Source organism: Chaetomium globosum, genomic scaffold, assembly GCF_000143365.1.
Source record: "Chaetomium globosum CBS 148.51 scaffold_2 genomic scaffold, whole genome shotgun sequence".
Classification (NCBI taxonomy): Eukaryota; Fungi; Ascomycota; class Sordariomycetes; order Sordariales; family Chaetomiaceae; genus Chaetomium; species Chaetomium globosum.
Genome location: NT_165977.1, coordinates 381,441 through 396,031, shown reverse-complemented (window position 1 = coordinate 396,031; position 14,591 = coordinate 381,441). Strand labels below are relative to the sequence as shown.

The 14,591-nt window shown below is 56.2% G+C and overlaps 2 protein-coding genes across 2 annotated transcripts; one reads left to right on the top strand and one right to left on the bottom strand.

The window, feature by feature from the left end:
• Nucleotides 1–572: 572 nt before the first annotated feature.
• On the bottom strand, nt 573–7,455 carry CHGG_02253 (uncharacterized protein; the record flags this gene model as incomplete). The annotated part of the gene is made up of 6 exons (XM_001228768.1): nt 573–1,288; nt 1,374–4,996; nt 5,110–5,277; nt 5,865–5,911; nt 5,978–7,149; nt 7,263–7,455. 6 exons carry the CDS (start codon nt 7,453–7,455, stop codon nt 573–575), a joined length of 5,919 nt encoding a protein of 1,972 aa, XP_001228769.1.
• Nucleotides 7,456–10,612: 3,157 nt separating this feature from the next.
• On the top strand, nt 10,613–14,349 carry CHGG_02252 (uncharacterized protein; the record flags this gene model as incomplete). The annotated part of the gene is made up of 5 exons (XM_001228767.1): nt 10,613–10,751; nt 10,845–10,927; nt 11,046–11,269; nt 11,939–12,207; nt 13,055–14,349. 5 exons carry the CDS (start codon nt 10,613–10,615, stop codon nt 14,347–14,349), a joined length of 2,010 nt encoding a protein of 669 aa, XP_001228768.1.
• Nucleotides 14,350–14,591: the final 242 nt, after the last annotated feature.

Genomic DNA, 14,591 nt, shown 5'->3' with positions numbered 1-14,591 from the left:
AGGGGGGAGCAAGCCAGCGCCATCGGCCTCTGTTAGTGAAAATCAGAAGGGGGGGGCTTGGTCGGTGATAACGAGGAAGGGCATGGAAACACACCCCCCCCTCCCCCCACCTTGGCAATCCACCCATGATGTTCCATTGCATGTTGGGCAGGATCTGATAAAAAATCTTGTCCAGGGTTACACACCGACATCGGGCTTTGAACGAACCCCCGGCAGTGTGCTGAAGGCTGCCGAGGGATGAAGCATGTGGGGAGCTAAGCCAGCACAGCATGAGCCCCCATTGAGGTTGGCAGCTTTGCAGTAAATTGCTGCAATGCGGTCAAAGTTGCGAAAGTTGGATAAGAACAAGCATCATCTTAGTATCGCGGTTGAGAGGTATTATTATTACTTGTAGTCTACTTGTATCTAAGGAGTTAAGTCTAATATCGCATCTTGTTCCCTTGTTCCCAGCACTGTATTGAAACCACATCATCACACTCGTTACCCTTCCCATGCCCAGGGCCAGCCAGTCTAATTACATGTGCATCAACGGAGTTAACGGTGTTTTCCTAGAACGATCAGTACCTATTGTTTCAAGGGTTCTGCCCCCCCCCCAGAGTGGTCTTGGAGGCATCGCAGAGCGCCCGAAACAGACTGTCTGGCTTGGAATAGAGCTCTGATACGCCGCCAAATTCGGCGACCCGCCCATTGTCCATCACGGCGACCTTGTCGCAGGTGGCAACGATGGTATCCAGACGGTGAGCCACAGTAAGAACTGTGGCATCCCCAACAACCTCATTCAACATGACTTGAAGCTCCGCATCAGCCCTGCCATCGATGGAAGCCGTGGCTTCGTCCAAAATAAGAATCTTGGACCGCCTCACAAGGGCGCGGGCGATGGATATCAGAGACCGTTGGCCATGGGAGAGATTGGCGCCTCCCTCCTTAACTTCCGAGTCCAGTGTCAGGCTCTGGCTGCCGCCGTTAGGGTCGCAGTCCTGGTGGTTCTTCTCTTCTTTGCCTGAACTATCCCCAATGTCCTTATCTTGACCACTTGAACTTGATCCGTCAGTATCCGGTGTGCTACCGGCGAGTCCAACTCTTCGCAAGCACTGGCGCAACCATGCATCATCATACTGCTGGAACGGATCCAGGTTGTACCGGATTGTTCCGGCCAGGAGGACGGCATCTTGGCTGATGACGGATAAGCTGGACCGCAACAGATGCAAACCAACCGTGTGAATGTCAACTCCATCGATGAGAATCCTGCCGTTTGTGGGCTCTACCGTCCGCAGCAAAGCGGATATCACTGATGCATGGTGAGCCAACGGGTTATAGCCAACGGGTTACAAAAATGGAGTTTAGATTAAAAAGGGACTGGATTGGGTACTCACAGGTAGTCTTTCCTGCACCGGTGCGTCCGACAACACCGACCTTCTCACCAGGCTTTATGTCCAGCGTGACGTCCTTGAGGGCCGGTTTCAGGCCAGGACGATGGCTGAGCGTCAGTGCCTCAAACTGCACATGACCAGCCCGCGGCCATCCGCTAGCCTTGAGGGGCTTATCCACGCCGTCGGCCTCGTGTGCGGGCTCCTGCTCGATGTTGTAAGCGTAGTGGAGCATTCTCTCAACTGAGTTCATGTTGTTCTCGATCTCGGCGCTCTGGCGGATCATATTTCCAAAGACCGCCTGCGCCGTGACCACGTACGACAGCACCACCCCCCCGGACGATGGGGCGATGGTGTCTCGGAGTCCCACAACAAGCAAGGCCGTGGCCAAGACGAGTGTCGCGCCGCAGAGGTCGAGGCGGAGATTCAGCCAGCGCTGACAGGCTACCGACATCCAGTAGGCGGCCGCCTCGGCGTTGATGCTGCGGCCGTTGTCGCCGACGAAGCGGGCCACGGCGCCGAAGGCCTTGAGCGTGGGTAGGCCGGATAAGGACTCGCCAAAGTGCTCGTAGATGCGGCTGCGGAGCAGGTTGTTCAAGCGACGCAGCTCGCGCGAGGAGGGCCGGTAGTACATGCCGGTCCAGATGTAGACGAGGAGGAGGGCGGCGGCAATGGCGACAAAGGCAGGTACCACAATGGTCACCACGATGATGGTGCCCAGAACCTGCACTGCTGTCGAGATGAAGAGCCGCAGTGTCTCGCCCACGACGTTATCCACGGCGTCGACGTCCTTGCTGAACCGGTGTGTGATGCGGCCTTGCGGTGTTGTGTCGAAGAAGGCTACGGGTGCGTGCAGGACCTTGGAGATGGCGGCGTGATGAAGTCTGTTCGAACACCAAAAGCAGAACAGGGCAAAGGTTGCGCTCATGCAGAACAGGCCGAGGGACTGCCCAATACCGAACGCCGCATAACCTCCCATGTATGCGTCCTCCGAGATGGATGTGTATTTGTTATCCTGCCACCAACTCAACCACAGTGGCGAGACAATACTGGTTCCCTGGTATGTTATGATGGCCGCGAGGAAGAGCGGCACAGTGAGCCGGGCGTTGCCCATCTTCACGTAGCGAGCGTAGGTCTTGCCGCTGACAGAACCAACAAGTCTCTCTTCCTTCTGCATGATCTCTTTGCCTCGATCCTCTCGCTTTCCCTCCAGTTTCGGGGCGACAATCCTTTGGCCCTGGTCTTGGTCATCGTCCTTGTTGTCGTCCTGCTTTTGCACATCCTTTACGTCGGCTTCCGGGCGTTGCGATTCCTCAGAGTCGCTCCCATGCCGAGTTGAGTCCGAATCTGAGTCTGCTCCCGATGATGAGCCAACAAAGAGAGACAAGGGCCCCCCACCAGCGACCAGAGACTCATATGACCCCTGTTCCACAATCCGACCATTCTCCATGTAGACAAGGTGGTCTGCCTGCCTAGCGAAGACCATGGAATGTGTCACCAGCACAACGGTGGCCTCGTTGTTCTTCCGTGCCCGGTTGACGACCATGTCAAAGACCCGAGCACCGACATGGGCATCCAGGGCAGAGAAGCAGTCATCAAGAAACAGCAGAGGGCTCCGACCATAGATGACCCGAGCAAGACTGATGCGCTGCTTCTGGCCGCCGGAAAGGGACACGCCCATCTCGCCGACGACGGTCATGTCACCCTCGGGCAGCCTTTCCAGGTCTGGGTGCAGACAGCACCGCGTGAGCACCTCCTCGTACCAAGCCAGATCCAGGGGCCTGCCGAAAACAATGTTCTCCCGCACCGTCTCGCTCAGCAGCCAAGCTGTCTGCGGGGCAAAGGCGAGTTGGGATGACGACAACGAGTTGCCGTGGTTTAGTCGACATGAGCGCGCCTGGACGAGCTGCATGTCTCCCAACAGCGCCCTGAACACCGAGGACTTGCCTGATGCCACGGGCCCCACGATACAGACGAGCTGGTTCTTTTTCACGACCAGAGAGTCGAGGTATAACCTCGGGCTCTCGTTCGTAGGCACCTTCGGTTCCTCAGCGTCGGTATCAGCATCCTCCGCCATCAGCTCAGCGTCATCATGATAGGCAAACGTGGCATCCTCAACCTGAACTGCCACATCAGCCGAAGGGTCATCCCCTGCTTTTTCGTCAAGCTCCGAGTCTCGGCCATATGGCCCAACATTCCCAGCAGGCCCCGCGTCCGATGCCCGCATAAAGACAGCCAAGCGCTCCAGCGCAGCGCGAGCATCGGCGATGGCAGAAAGCGCCGTAGGCAAAGCCTGCAACGGCGTCCTCAACAACAGGAAAAAGGCAAGCGCAGAAAAAACAACACCCGCCTCCATGCCATTCTCATTCGTCGCCCCATAGCACACAATGCTCGCCACAGCGGCCAGGGTCGGCGCCGTGTACGACACGGCCGTGTTCAGCGCGCGGAGCAGCATCCGCTTGCGGATGTAAACCACCTCGTCGGTCCTCAGCTTCCTGATCTTCTCCAGCACGCTCCTCTCGTACGCATTGGACTTGACCAACCGAATGGTCGACACGGCCTCCACCACGGCCTTCACCCGCGCGTCGGTGAAAGGCATGCTGGCGCGGCGCAGCCGCAGCAGCCGGCGCACCATGAAGGTCTGCAGCGGGTACAGCAGGGCCAGCAGGCCGAACCCCGGCAGCGCGCTGTAGCCGAGCGACCAGGCCGTCAGGGCGAAGCACAGCATCATCTGCAGGACGCTGGTCCACGCGGCGTGGAAGAAGCCGCAGCAGAAGTCGACGCGGGTCACGTCGGCGCTCATCAGGCTCATCAGCTTGCCCGTGCCGAGGCCGTGGCGGAGCTTGGCCGGCTCGGTGAGCTGCGTGGTGGCGCGCCGGTAGATGGTGTGCATGAGGGCGCCGCGGAGGAGGATGCCGGTCGTGTAGGAGCGGTAGAAGCCGTGCACGTTGGAGGTGACGGAGAAGACGAGCAGGACGAACAGGCCCACGGCGTAGCCGAAGCCGGCGCGCAGGGCGTGCTGGGACGGGTCGGAGAGCGTGTTGATGAGGAATCGGATGAGCAGCGGCGAGAGGATTTGTGAGAGGTCGCCGGCCAGCTTGAAGAGACCCCCGAGCCAGAACCAGCGGAAGCAGACGCGGTTGAGAGCAAGAGCCAAGACCGTAGCGTCGGTTGTGCGCCTCGCCCAGAAGGGCCTCCATGACAGGAACCCGGATGAGGGCGCTCGATTCCCATTTTTCTGCAAGCTTTCGATCCAGTACTTCTCCAGTTGATCGGCGTGGTCCTCGGCCAGCCGATTGTTGGGCATGCTATACAGATCGTCGACTTGAAGAGGCCTCGTGTAGCCGGTCCTTATCGCAGGACTCAGCCAGGCGAACATTAGGATAGACAACCAGCTCGCCGTCGACTCTGGCAACGGGAGTTTTTCCCCGACCGCAGTGGTCCCGCCATTCTCGTTCCCCACGTCGCTCGGGCCAGAGTTCGAATGCAAGTTCCGTACCGCCAGTCGCGTCTTGATGGGCGCGGTGGATAAAAACGGCACCTTTCTGTACCATTTCCGGGGAGGGAAAGACTCCCCGTCATGGGTCGCCATCTTGGGCACTGCCGTGTATATGGTTCGGGGCGGTGGCCTGTGGCGTTTCGAGGAATATCATGGAGTTGGCTCCCGGGCACGTGTCTTGGGCGTCTTCTCGGTCAGTCCAGTCCTCATCCCTTGTTTGTGGCACGCATCTATCCATCGTACCGATCAAACAACACGTGTGCTGGGACCGTCGGCAAGTCTGAAAATCCTTCCGATGACGGACCTCCCGCGCTGAACGCGGGAGTTGTCTCAGGCCCAAGAGAGGGATCTGCGCTTCTTTTTCCCATATGAGATGGCCCATGGTTCTTGGCTTTCGGCTGCCAAGGGGGGCTGGGGCAACAATCAGATGATCTGATTATTTGTCGCACCGACGAGTCATCATGGTTCCGGTGGAGCTGTTGTTCCCGCGTGAAAACCTTGTCCACCCACGTCGCCCACCCCCCGGGCTCTGCAGCAGCCGTCAAGTGGAGCGTGCGAACCAAAGCTGGCAGTGGCTGGATCACCCTGCTCAATTGGTCGCGCGAGCCAGCCCGGTACCTGAAAGCGCCCAGTTCTGGGCTCGTTCGGTACTTTGTCCCCCAAAAACTGGGGTCTTGCGAAACGTTCCCTTTGAACTGCAGCATAACACCTGCTCATCTAAACCATTTTTGGCGAGTTCTCTGACCATTTCCTGAGCAGCATCCGAGTAGCGCTTGAGCAAGATGGCTAGGGGTGGTGCGGGTGACTGGGGTTGGTGAGGGCAACTTTCGGGTACATGTACGAAGTACATGCACAGCACACAGTAATTGAAGCAACAGAGTCCGCTTTGCGACTGGAGGCTACTTCCTGGATCAACCACCGATTCACGGATCGACATCGAGGTATCCAAAAAAAAGATACCTAACAAGCTTGAATCTTCTTTGCACCGGGTAACCTACCTAACTTTCCAGCACATCCCATCCCCACCATGTCCTTCCAGAGTTATCTACATGCATGTACAGCGGCGGTTCGATGATTCCTCGCCGTTTCCCATCGTCCGCTCAATACCTACCTCCGCTACAACGCCGGTATCGAACCGCTTGGCGAGGTGCTCCGTCTCAAGCGCTTTGTTGTTGACGGCGTCCTTTTCGAATCCGGCAATGGCCTTGTACGCCGCACCGATGCTCTCGAGCTCATCCTTGGGGATGACATCGTACACGTTCGTGAAGCCGTCCGGGGCCCGCTCGTGCGCCAGTTGCAGCACGTGATCCGGCCCGTTGGCACGGTTTGCCATGACGATTTGCGAAGTCGGAGGCAGGCGGTCGTCCTGGTACGCTGTCAGCGCGGCCTCGACGACTCCCGGCTGCTGCCACGTTGTGACGGTACCGGCCAGGCGGGCGGCCAGCGTCTCGGCGTCAATGATGGCTTGCGTGGCACCGTTGCTCCCAATCGGATACATGGCGTGGGCGGCGTCGCCCAGAAGGGTGAGCCGCCCAAAGGTCCAGCGGTCGACGGGATCGCGATCGCACATGGGGAATTCGAAGACGTTCTCAGTGCTCTCGATGAGCTCCGCCATCTGCAGCCCGCCGCACTCCCACTTCGAAAAAGGGCCGGAGAAGCGCTCCTTGGGCACGCGCTTGGTCCAGTCCGTCGGCGGCGGCGTCACATCGGGGTCGTTCTCGTCACGCACCCGCAGCTCGGCGATCCAGTTCACGAGGGAAGCACCGCGCCGCGCCGCGCGTCCGCTGATGGGGTACGCGATGAACTTTTGATTGGCGTGCCCGGCCCACACCATGGATGCGCCGGTCAGGTACGGCGCGCGCTCGACGCATCCGCGCCACAGCATGCGGCCGGAGAAGCGCGGCGGGCCCTCGTGCGGGTACAGCAGCCGTCGAGCCGTGCTGTTGATGCCGTCGGCAGCGATCAGCACCGCTGCCGTCATGGACGGGATGGCAGGCAGCTCGCCTTTGGGCGCGCCGCGGCGGATGAAGCGTGCGGTGATGGAAGACGCATCCTGCTCATAGGCGGAAAAGGCGTGGTCGAGGTGCACGCGGTCAGAGCCGATGCGGGCCTTGACCTCGTCCAGGAGGAGCATCTGGAATTCTCCCCGGTGCACCGAGATCTGCGGCACCTTGTAGCTCGCGTGCCGGCCGCGGGGCTCCGACAAAATGGGGTGACCATGACGACTGTAGAAGTTCAGCTCCTGCGTCTCCACGCCGACCTCTCGCAACGCATCCAGCAGTCCTACAATGATTGTCAGCTCCTACCTCCTCCTAAAAATATTGGTGGCCTCCGGATAGCGGTACGACGGCGTCTTCTTCTGCCGGCTGCACGGAAAGGGACGGACCGAGGCTCACCCAGATTGCGCAGGATCAGCACCGCCGATGGCTGCACGTTGATGCCGACCCCAAGCGTGGTAAGCGTCGAGCTGGCCTCAAACACGTGGATGTCGCTGAAGCCGGCGGCGTGCAGCGCGAGCGCGGTGCTCAGACCGCCGATGCCGGCGCCGGCGATGATGATGCGGGGTTGCGGATCCGAGAGGAACGGCATGGTGCACTTGTGGGCAGGCAGCGCACAAGACTGGACTCGAGTCACACTCACGGGACCTTATCTGGGTGCGATACTGGTGCAACCTGCAAAAGAAAACAAGACGCCAGAACTATAGGTACCTAAGGTTGGAAATGGTGGTGTAGCGGATGGCACTGGCATTCGACGCCAGTAATGCAGCGCGTGGATTGGTGGTGTTGACGCCAGCGTTCAATGGATGGGGATCTGGGGTCGCAACCTCCTTCAATGACACCGACAACGCTCGCGACAAATTTGTCCGGCACTTTGGACGGCATTTACACGGTGTCCTGGCGCCAAGCCGACGGTCCGGGACTAGCGGTGCCATCCCGTGCGGATTATCCATATTTGCCGTCGCGTTGTTTGCCAATGAAGGACGGGAGGCTGAGGATTCCTGCGAAGCGCCCCTCTCAAGGAAAAGTTGAAGCTGAATTGACGGGGCGAGGCGAGAGAACCCGATGATCCAGAAAGCAAGTGGCGATGTACGAGAATCACAGTGACCATTTTTGAATTCGAAAATCATGTTAGTGCTAGAAAACGTTGGTGGTGATCATTTTATCATTTTATGTTGCGGTCCCGGGCCGGGGTTCCGGGCCCACCTTTTCCAGACTGCGCACACACCACTGACCCTGCGTGGGTAAAGCCCCACGCAGTGCCACCAGTTCTCCTACTTAGTTGTTAGACCAGTTTTCCACAAGAATACACAGATCTTTAGTGCCTGTGTCTTTCACATTTTACAACCCCTGGGTGGCGCGCTGCCCAAATCCAGGTAGGTCTGGTAGTGTTGGATTTGGAAGGCGGTTAGGAGGGGCAATTCAAGGGTAACTAGTGGCTGGGCATTAGTATTTTCAGGATCAGGGCGAGGCCCGCGGCAGTGGGAACAAAACAGAGACAGAGATACAGACATCATCATCAATGGACTGGTTGCCCCTCTTTCATCCCCTTTTGGCACCCAATCACCTTGGTACCGTTAATTCGTAGCTGTTTGCTTTCCAACAGGTAGCTACCGCTCTACACAAGGTACCGAGGTAGGTAGTTACCTATTCGTACTCGCATACCCGTCGGGGAAAGTTTCTCGGGTAACCTGTCCTCTATGAATCGCTCCTTCCCTCATATCAGAAAACACCAGACAACCGTATCGTTAATTTAGGGTTCCCGCCTAACAAAGCCAGAATGCTCCCGCTGGACTGGCTGGACAATGCCATCCTCAGCATCCACCGCCATGGGCTCGGCGCTTTTGCCATCCTGCGCATTCCAGTTACTATAAACCACCCCCGCCTCCGATATGTCGTCCCGCCGTGGGCCAACTTGTTGGTTAGAGTGATTACTAAAGTTGTACCACTTGGTATCCTCGGGGGATCTGAATTTCCCCAGCTGGTGCCATCCCGTGATCGTGATTATCCAACTCTTCTTGGTTTTGCTGCCCGTGGGGAGAGGGCCGTGTCGCCGATAATGCGCGCCGACCAGTATCGCTTTTGTACCACACCCCTGTCGAGGTCAATTTGCTTCGTATAGTTGAAATCCTGTAGAGGAGGGCCGTGTAATTTCCCGTAAAGGTGCCGGTTCAGGGCCAGTCTACCGGCGGTGAAGGAAACTACACCGTTGTCTCGTTCATATTCTTTTTTCGCCCCGCAATGCTCATTGTACCATTTCGGTCCCTGTCCCCGGTTCCAAAGATGTACAAACTTGCACCGGTAACACACGTACAAGTTTGGTTTATCTTTCTCAATCCAGCCAAGTAGCAGAAACCGTTCCTCCTCGTTTAGCGCAAACCGCCTGCGGGGTACCTGCTCTCGTGGCCCGCATATAAGCACGTTGAACCCCCAGCAGGTTAGGGCGAATGCGGCCAAAGATTTTTCGGGAACGTGATCTAGGATGAGCAAAATGATCTCTTCTGGGCAAGAGAAAATTGGGATGGTTGGCGGTGACTTTACAACTGGTAGAGAGTGGGTTGTCGGTGGTGACTCCACAACCGGTAGGGACTGTGTCGTCGACGGTGACTGCATATCCGGCGGTGGCTGTCTCACTTGGTGAACGCGACGCCAGAGGTACAAGCCTCGGATGCAATCTAGGATCATGATGGCAAGGAAGAGAAGGGGTATAACCTCGCGAACTGATGTTGTTCAACTGCAGGGTTATACAAGTGACGCTCTTGCCCGAGTCCGCGGGATGAGAAAGACTGTGGGTGTGAAATGGGTAGATATCAGCACATATAAGCATCTTTTATACTGACAAAATAGCATGTCCCGCTCTGGCCTCACCCGGATGTGTTCTGGTCTGAACGATACGATACTTCGAATGAGTCTCTTGTTCCACCTGTCTACGCTATATATACCGATATATATCTATTTGAAACGCATTTAATCCAGTTGTTCACGCTAGCATTGATACCCTTTACCCTGAGATATGGACTAATTATTTGGTGTATGGACGTTACGACTCCGGAGTAGGTACAATGTCAAGCCCATTATAGGCAAGTGTGACGGCGTGCTATTCAAACGCTGCCAGTTTATGTCACAGATGTGGCCAGTCTACATCTGCCGATTACGGAATGGCTCGCGTTACGTTGAACCTCGGACCATATGTTCCAAAATACTACTATCTTGTCCTTTATATTCATGTCCGTTATTTGCAAGTTTGTTGGAAACTACACAATTGCCAGCTAATCAAGGCATGTTCATTCCATTATTCTGAGTCCCTTCATCCATTGGAGCGTATTTATCATTAGGAATAAAGGACTAGAAAGCGAATTCTTGTTACCGACTTTAGATGGTATGGATGATGTTATCGGACACTTGACGCCTGCATACAAGGCTGCATAGATATCTTGCATGAGGGTCAAAACACCCCTGGGCAAAGACCGCCGAAAGGCAATTCGTCAATGGAAAACCAAATGGTACTAAGTGACATCTTGCTGCCTTTGCTGGTTCACACACCACTGCATCTTATTTGTCTAAAATGAATGCGATGGGTATAAAGAAATTGTTTACAAAGTGATTCAAAGAGACCCTACGGATTAAACGCCTGCTCTGTCATGTTTTTTCCCAGAGGTCGTCAGTCTTGCCCGGTAACGCCCCCCTCGGTAGTCTCACTCTACTTCCAATCCCAAATCTATCTTACTTGGTGAGCAATAACAGCAATCATGGAATCGTCCGAACCAAATCCGTCGCAGTCTGAAGCCATTTCCCTCGTAAAGGCGCAGCTGGGGGTCGCATTCGCACAGCTGGCCATTGCCTTGATCAAGGAAGTCGGGCCATGGCTCATCTCTAAGATGTGTGGGGGTCCGCGACGGAACACAATATTGTCAGATATGAAGGCGTTGAGAGCAGGCGCCTAAAGTACCCATGTGGCCGTGCTTGCTAACTAAATTACAGTGATGGACGGGACGAAGGCGGCACTTGACACCAACCTTCCACCCATGAAGGCGGCACTCGACAACCTTCCATCCATCACGAAGGTACTCGACGATAACCTTCCACCCATGAAGGCGGCACTTGAAACCAACCAGCTGTTGGACAAGATCCTTGAAGCCATAGGGGAGACGAACCGGCTCATGCGTGGCCTTTCAATCACAGACCCCGCCCAGCAGACCACGTCTGGCAACCCCTCTGAGTAACGTCGAGGGAGCGGCGTGGCAGGGGCAGGGACACGCGGATCTCAGCCACCATCACCAGCACGCCATCGTCAGTCACACACCTTCCCACACGGCAACTTCCCCCATCCACATCCATCCACACCCGCCGCCTCGCAGCTCGACGGCGTGTGCGGGCGCAGGGACACGGGGTTCTTGGTTTGGTCAGTATGTTGTTCTTTTTCCTTGTGCCTGTCTTGCATTCTGCTTAGGCTTTTGCTGTTATTTCTTTTTTCTTTTCTGTCTGGCATGGCTCAGGTTTAGACTTTGGGTGTCATTCTTTCCCCTTTTTTTGTCTGGCATGGTTGGGCGGGGATCGGGGCGCATGAGGTCTTTGCATACACCAGACTCAGGTTGTTTTTAGGGGGGTTTAGGGGCGTCAGCATGGATGGAGCCATTTTGTTTCTGGCATCAAGCCTGGACTTTTGCGCTGTTTTCTTTCTATTTTTCTCTCATTTTGTCGTGCATTTTTGCTGTTATTTCCTCTTGGTTGGGTGCCCAGGGATGGGGGCGCATGAGGTTTTGCGGGCACCAGACCCAGGTTTTTTTGGGGTGGGTTTGGGCCTTTTCAGTTGGCAACAAGGCGGAAAATGGGACGGGTACCTAGTCAATGTCCCAGCAAAAAAAAACTTTTCGGCAACGTCAATCCCATGCTGTGCTTGATTTGTGTGTTTTGCTGTTGTTGTGAGACAACTATTGCCGGCCGTGCGTTACGGGATTAGACATTTCCTCGTTGTCGGTGTCGATGTGGGTCTTGACCATCTTGCCATTTGATGTTTTAAGTTGTCGGCGCCCGCGAAGAACATCTAAACCATCAAATCCTTTCAACCGAAAAAGGCTGTCAACTCGCCTCGCCGGTAGAATCTTGGCTTCCCATTGCGTTGACAAAACCGTGGTCGTGAAGCGGCCTGAGGCACAAGGCGATGGGCAATTGAGATGGCGACACGGGAGGTTGCGAGCGCCACGGGAGGTTGCGAGCGCCACGGGAGGTTGCGAGCGCCACGGGAGGTTGCGAGCGCCACGGGAGGTTGCGAGCGCCACGGGAGGTTGCGAGCGCCACGGGAGGTTGCGAGCGCCACGGGAGGTTGCGAGCGCCACGGCTGCTGGTGCCGTCTGTCAGCCTTCCCTGGCCTCAGGCTTTGTTGCTCCTGTCGCAGCATCTCTGCAGGGGAGTGGATGCTGAATGCACACCACTTTTGGCGCTCCTCTTTCCCCGTGCGGCTTTTCGTGCGGCTTTTCGTGCTTAATGACGGGTGAGCCGGACATTCCCGGTCCCCTCAGCCCCTGATACCACCGGCCAAGGGACGAGCGTCCCACCCACCCGAATGCAACGTGAAAAGATTATCAGATTCCCCTCTTGCCTTGGCTGTTTTTTTTTTTTTCTTTCTTGCTTGATGTGGATCTTGGCCGGAGGGGGGCTGCGCAGCGCGTTTTCCCTAATATGGACTGCAAAGTAACGCGCCCAGATCGATCTCCCTCTGAGTTTCCCTGTTAGGGAACCGATGTGACCCCTCGGTACCCTGCATGATGGGCGCTTGCAACATGGTTACTGCTGGACTGTGTCTGAGATCAAAATGCTTCTTACACACCTAGCAAGTACATTTAGCAAAACGGGGCCCTACCTTGATTCCGGTGTTTAGTTTGGGCCTTATCCTACGTTGGGGATTCATCAGACAACCTCCGGAAACGTCATACATTGAAGTTTATCTAAGTAGTCATAACGCTTTTGGCACATATCGTCGCCCAGGATTATACTCAACACCTTGATATCCCTGGCTCTTTGAGAAGACCACGTCATCTGTGATCTGATCGACCAAGCACGGGTTTACATTACCATGTGAGCCCATTTTTCGTCTAATGATAGTTGTTTCCTTGGGTTATTGTTACGTACATGTAGAGCTTGAGTAGTTGACTGGAAACTGATCTAACCAGAGATACTCCATTCGCATCCAGAAATGGGTCGTTTCGTTGCTGTTGACACGCCACCCCACGACGAGATGGCATTGCAAATACCAAGCACGACACGCTTCAAACTACCGGACGGTGAAACGGAAGTGTGGATTACTGGCACCAACAATGCTCCCGGAAAGGACTATGTCGTCGGATCTGGTGATGCAGCGCTGGCTCGGTGGACGAATGTTGGAACGCAAACCAGGCTATCCCTACCCATCGTCAACGACGACATTGCACACTTCGGCAACGTTCTGGAGCTCGAGCTTGGGGGCTCACATGTACCAAGCTCTAGCCTGCCATTTGGGTCCGACAGCCCGAACCGTGATCTCACACTGGCATGGGCCTCGGTTTATGCCCTGTGGTTGCATCCCGACAACAGAGAAGTGGACGTAATTGCTGTCTCGGTGGAAAGCGGACGAGTGGGAGAGTACATGCAGTGCACCGGTCTGGGACAACTATCACCATACTCGTCGGACGCAAGCACATCAAAACCCGAGGATAGCATCTACTGGCTCTCCAGGGAGACGTTTTGGCAGGGAGCCGGGGCGCCAGACTCGCAGCATTGGCTCCGGGCCCGGCCTGAAGTGACCAGCTTCCCGGGGTTCAACGGGACGCTGGGTGTCTTCGCCAGCCAACTGGGATTCACGCGCAAGGGCAACGTCTGCACTGTCCACCCGGTACGGCCGCCCAAGCCCAAGCCCGGCACGGTCATCTACTCCCGCTTCATCGTCGAGCTTGGGCAACAGCTGCGGATTCTGCACATCGACGCCGAGAATCCGGCACACTTCGAGGCATACGCGCGGTGGCAGAACTCGGATCGCGTTAACAAGGCCTGGAAGGAGCGCGGACCGGACGAGCACCACCGCGCATACCTCGCGGCGCAGCTGGCCGATCCGCACAGTATGTCGTGTCTGTTCGAGTGGGACGGCGAGCTCGCCGGGTACACGGAGCTGGGGTGGGTGAAGGAGGACAACGCGGCGTGTTTCTTCAGTTCCAACTGCGGCATTGTTGTGGGGGAGCACGACCAGAACTCGCACATCTTCGTCGGCGAGGAACACCTCCGCGGCGGCAAGAGATACCAGGCCGTGGCGACGTCCATCAAGCACTGCTGCTTCCTGCGAGAGCCTCGGACAAAGCAGGTGATTGCGGAGCCGCAGTTTGACTTGGCTCATGTTCATATCCAGAACAAGTACCTACCGCAGGAGAAGAAGAAGCGGTTCCACTTGCCGCACAAGACGGCCACGCTGTTTGCCCTGCAACGCGATCGCTTCTTCCAGGAGGCGTATTTTGTATAAACGGGACAAGGGGTCAAACAATTCTGCCTTGCTATTGAGGTATTCACCCTCTCTGATAGATACATATATCAACTCCCTACGTTATCGTTATCATTTACCTCTTTAGTAAGCCAATGCAGCAGCGTAGTTACAATATGGTTTAACTAGTTGGGACCTTCTTTGTTTTAGTCGGGAATTTGTTTAGTTAAAGCCCGGCTTGTCACCAGTGCCGGCGGCGGCATCACCCGCACCCCGCGAAGCCC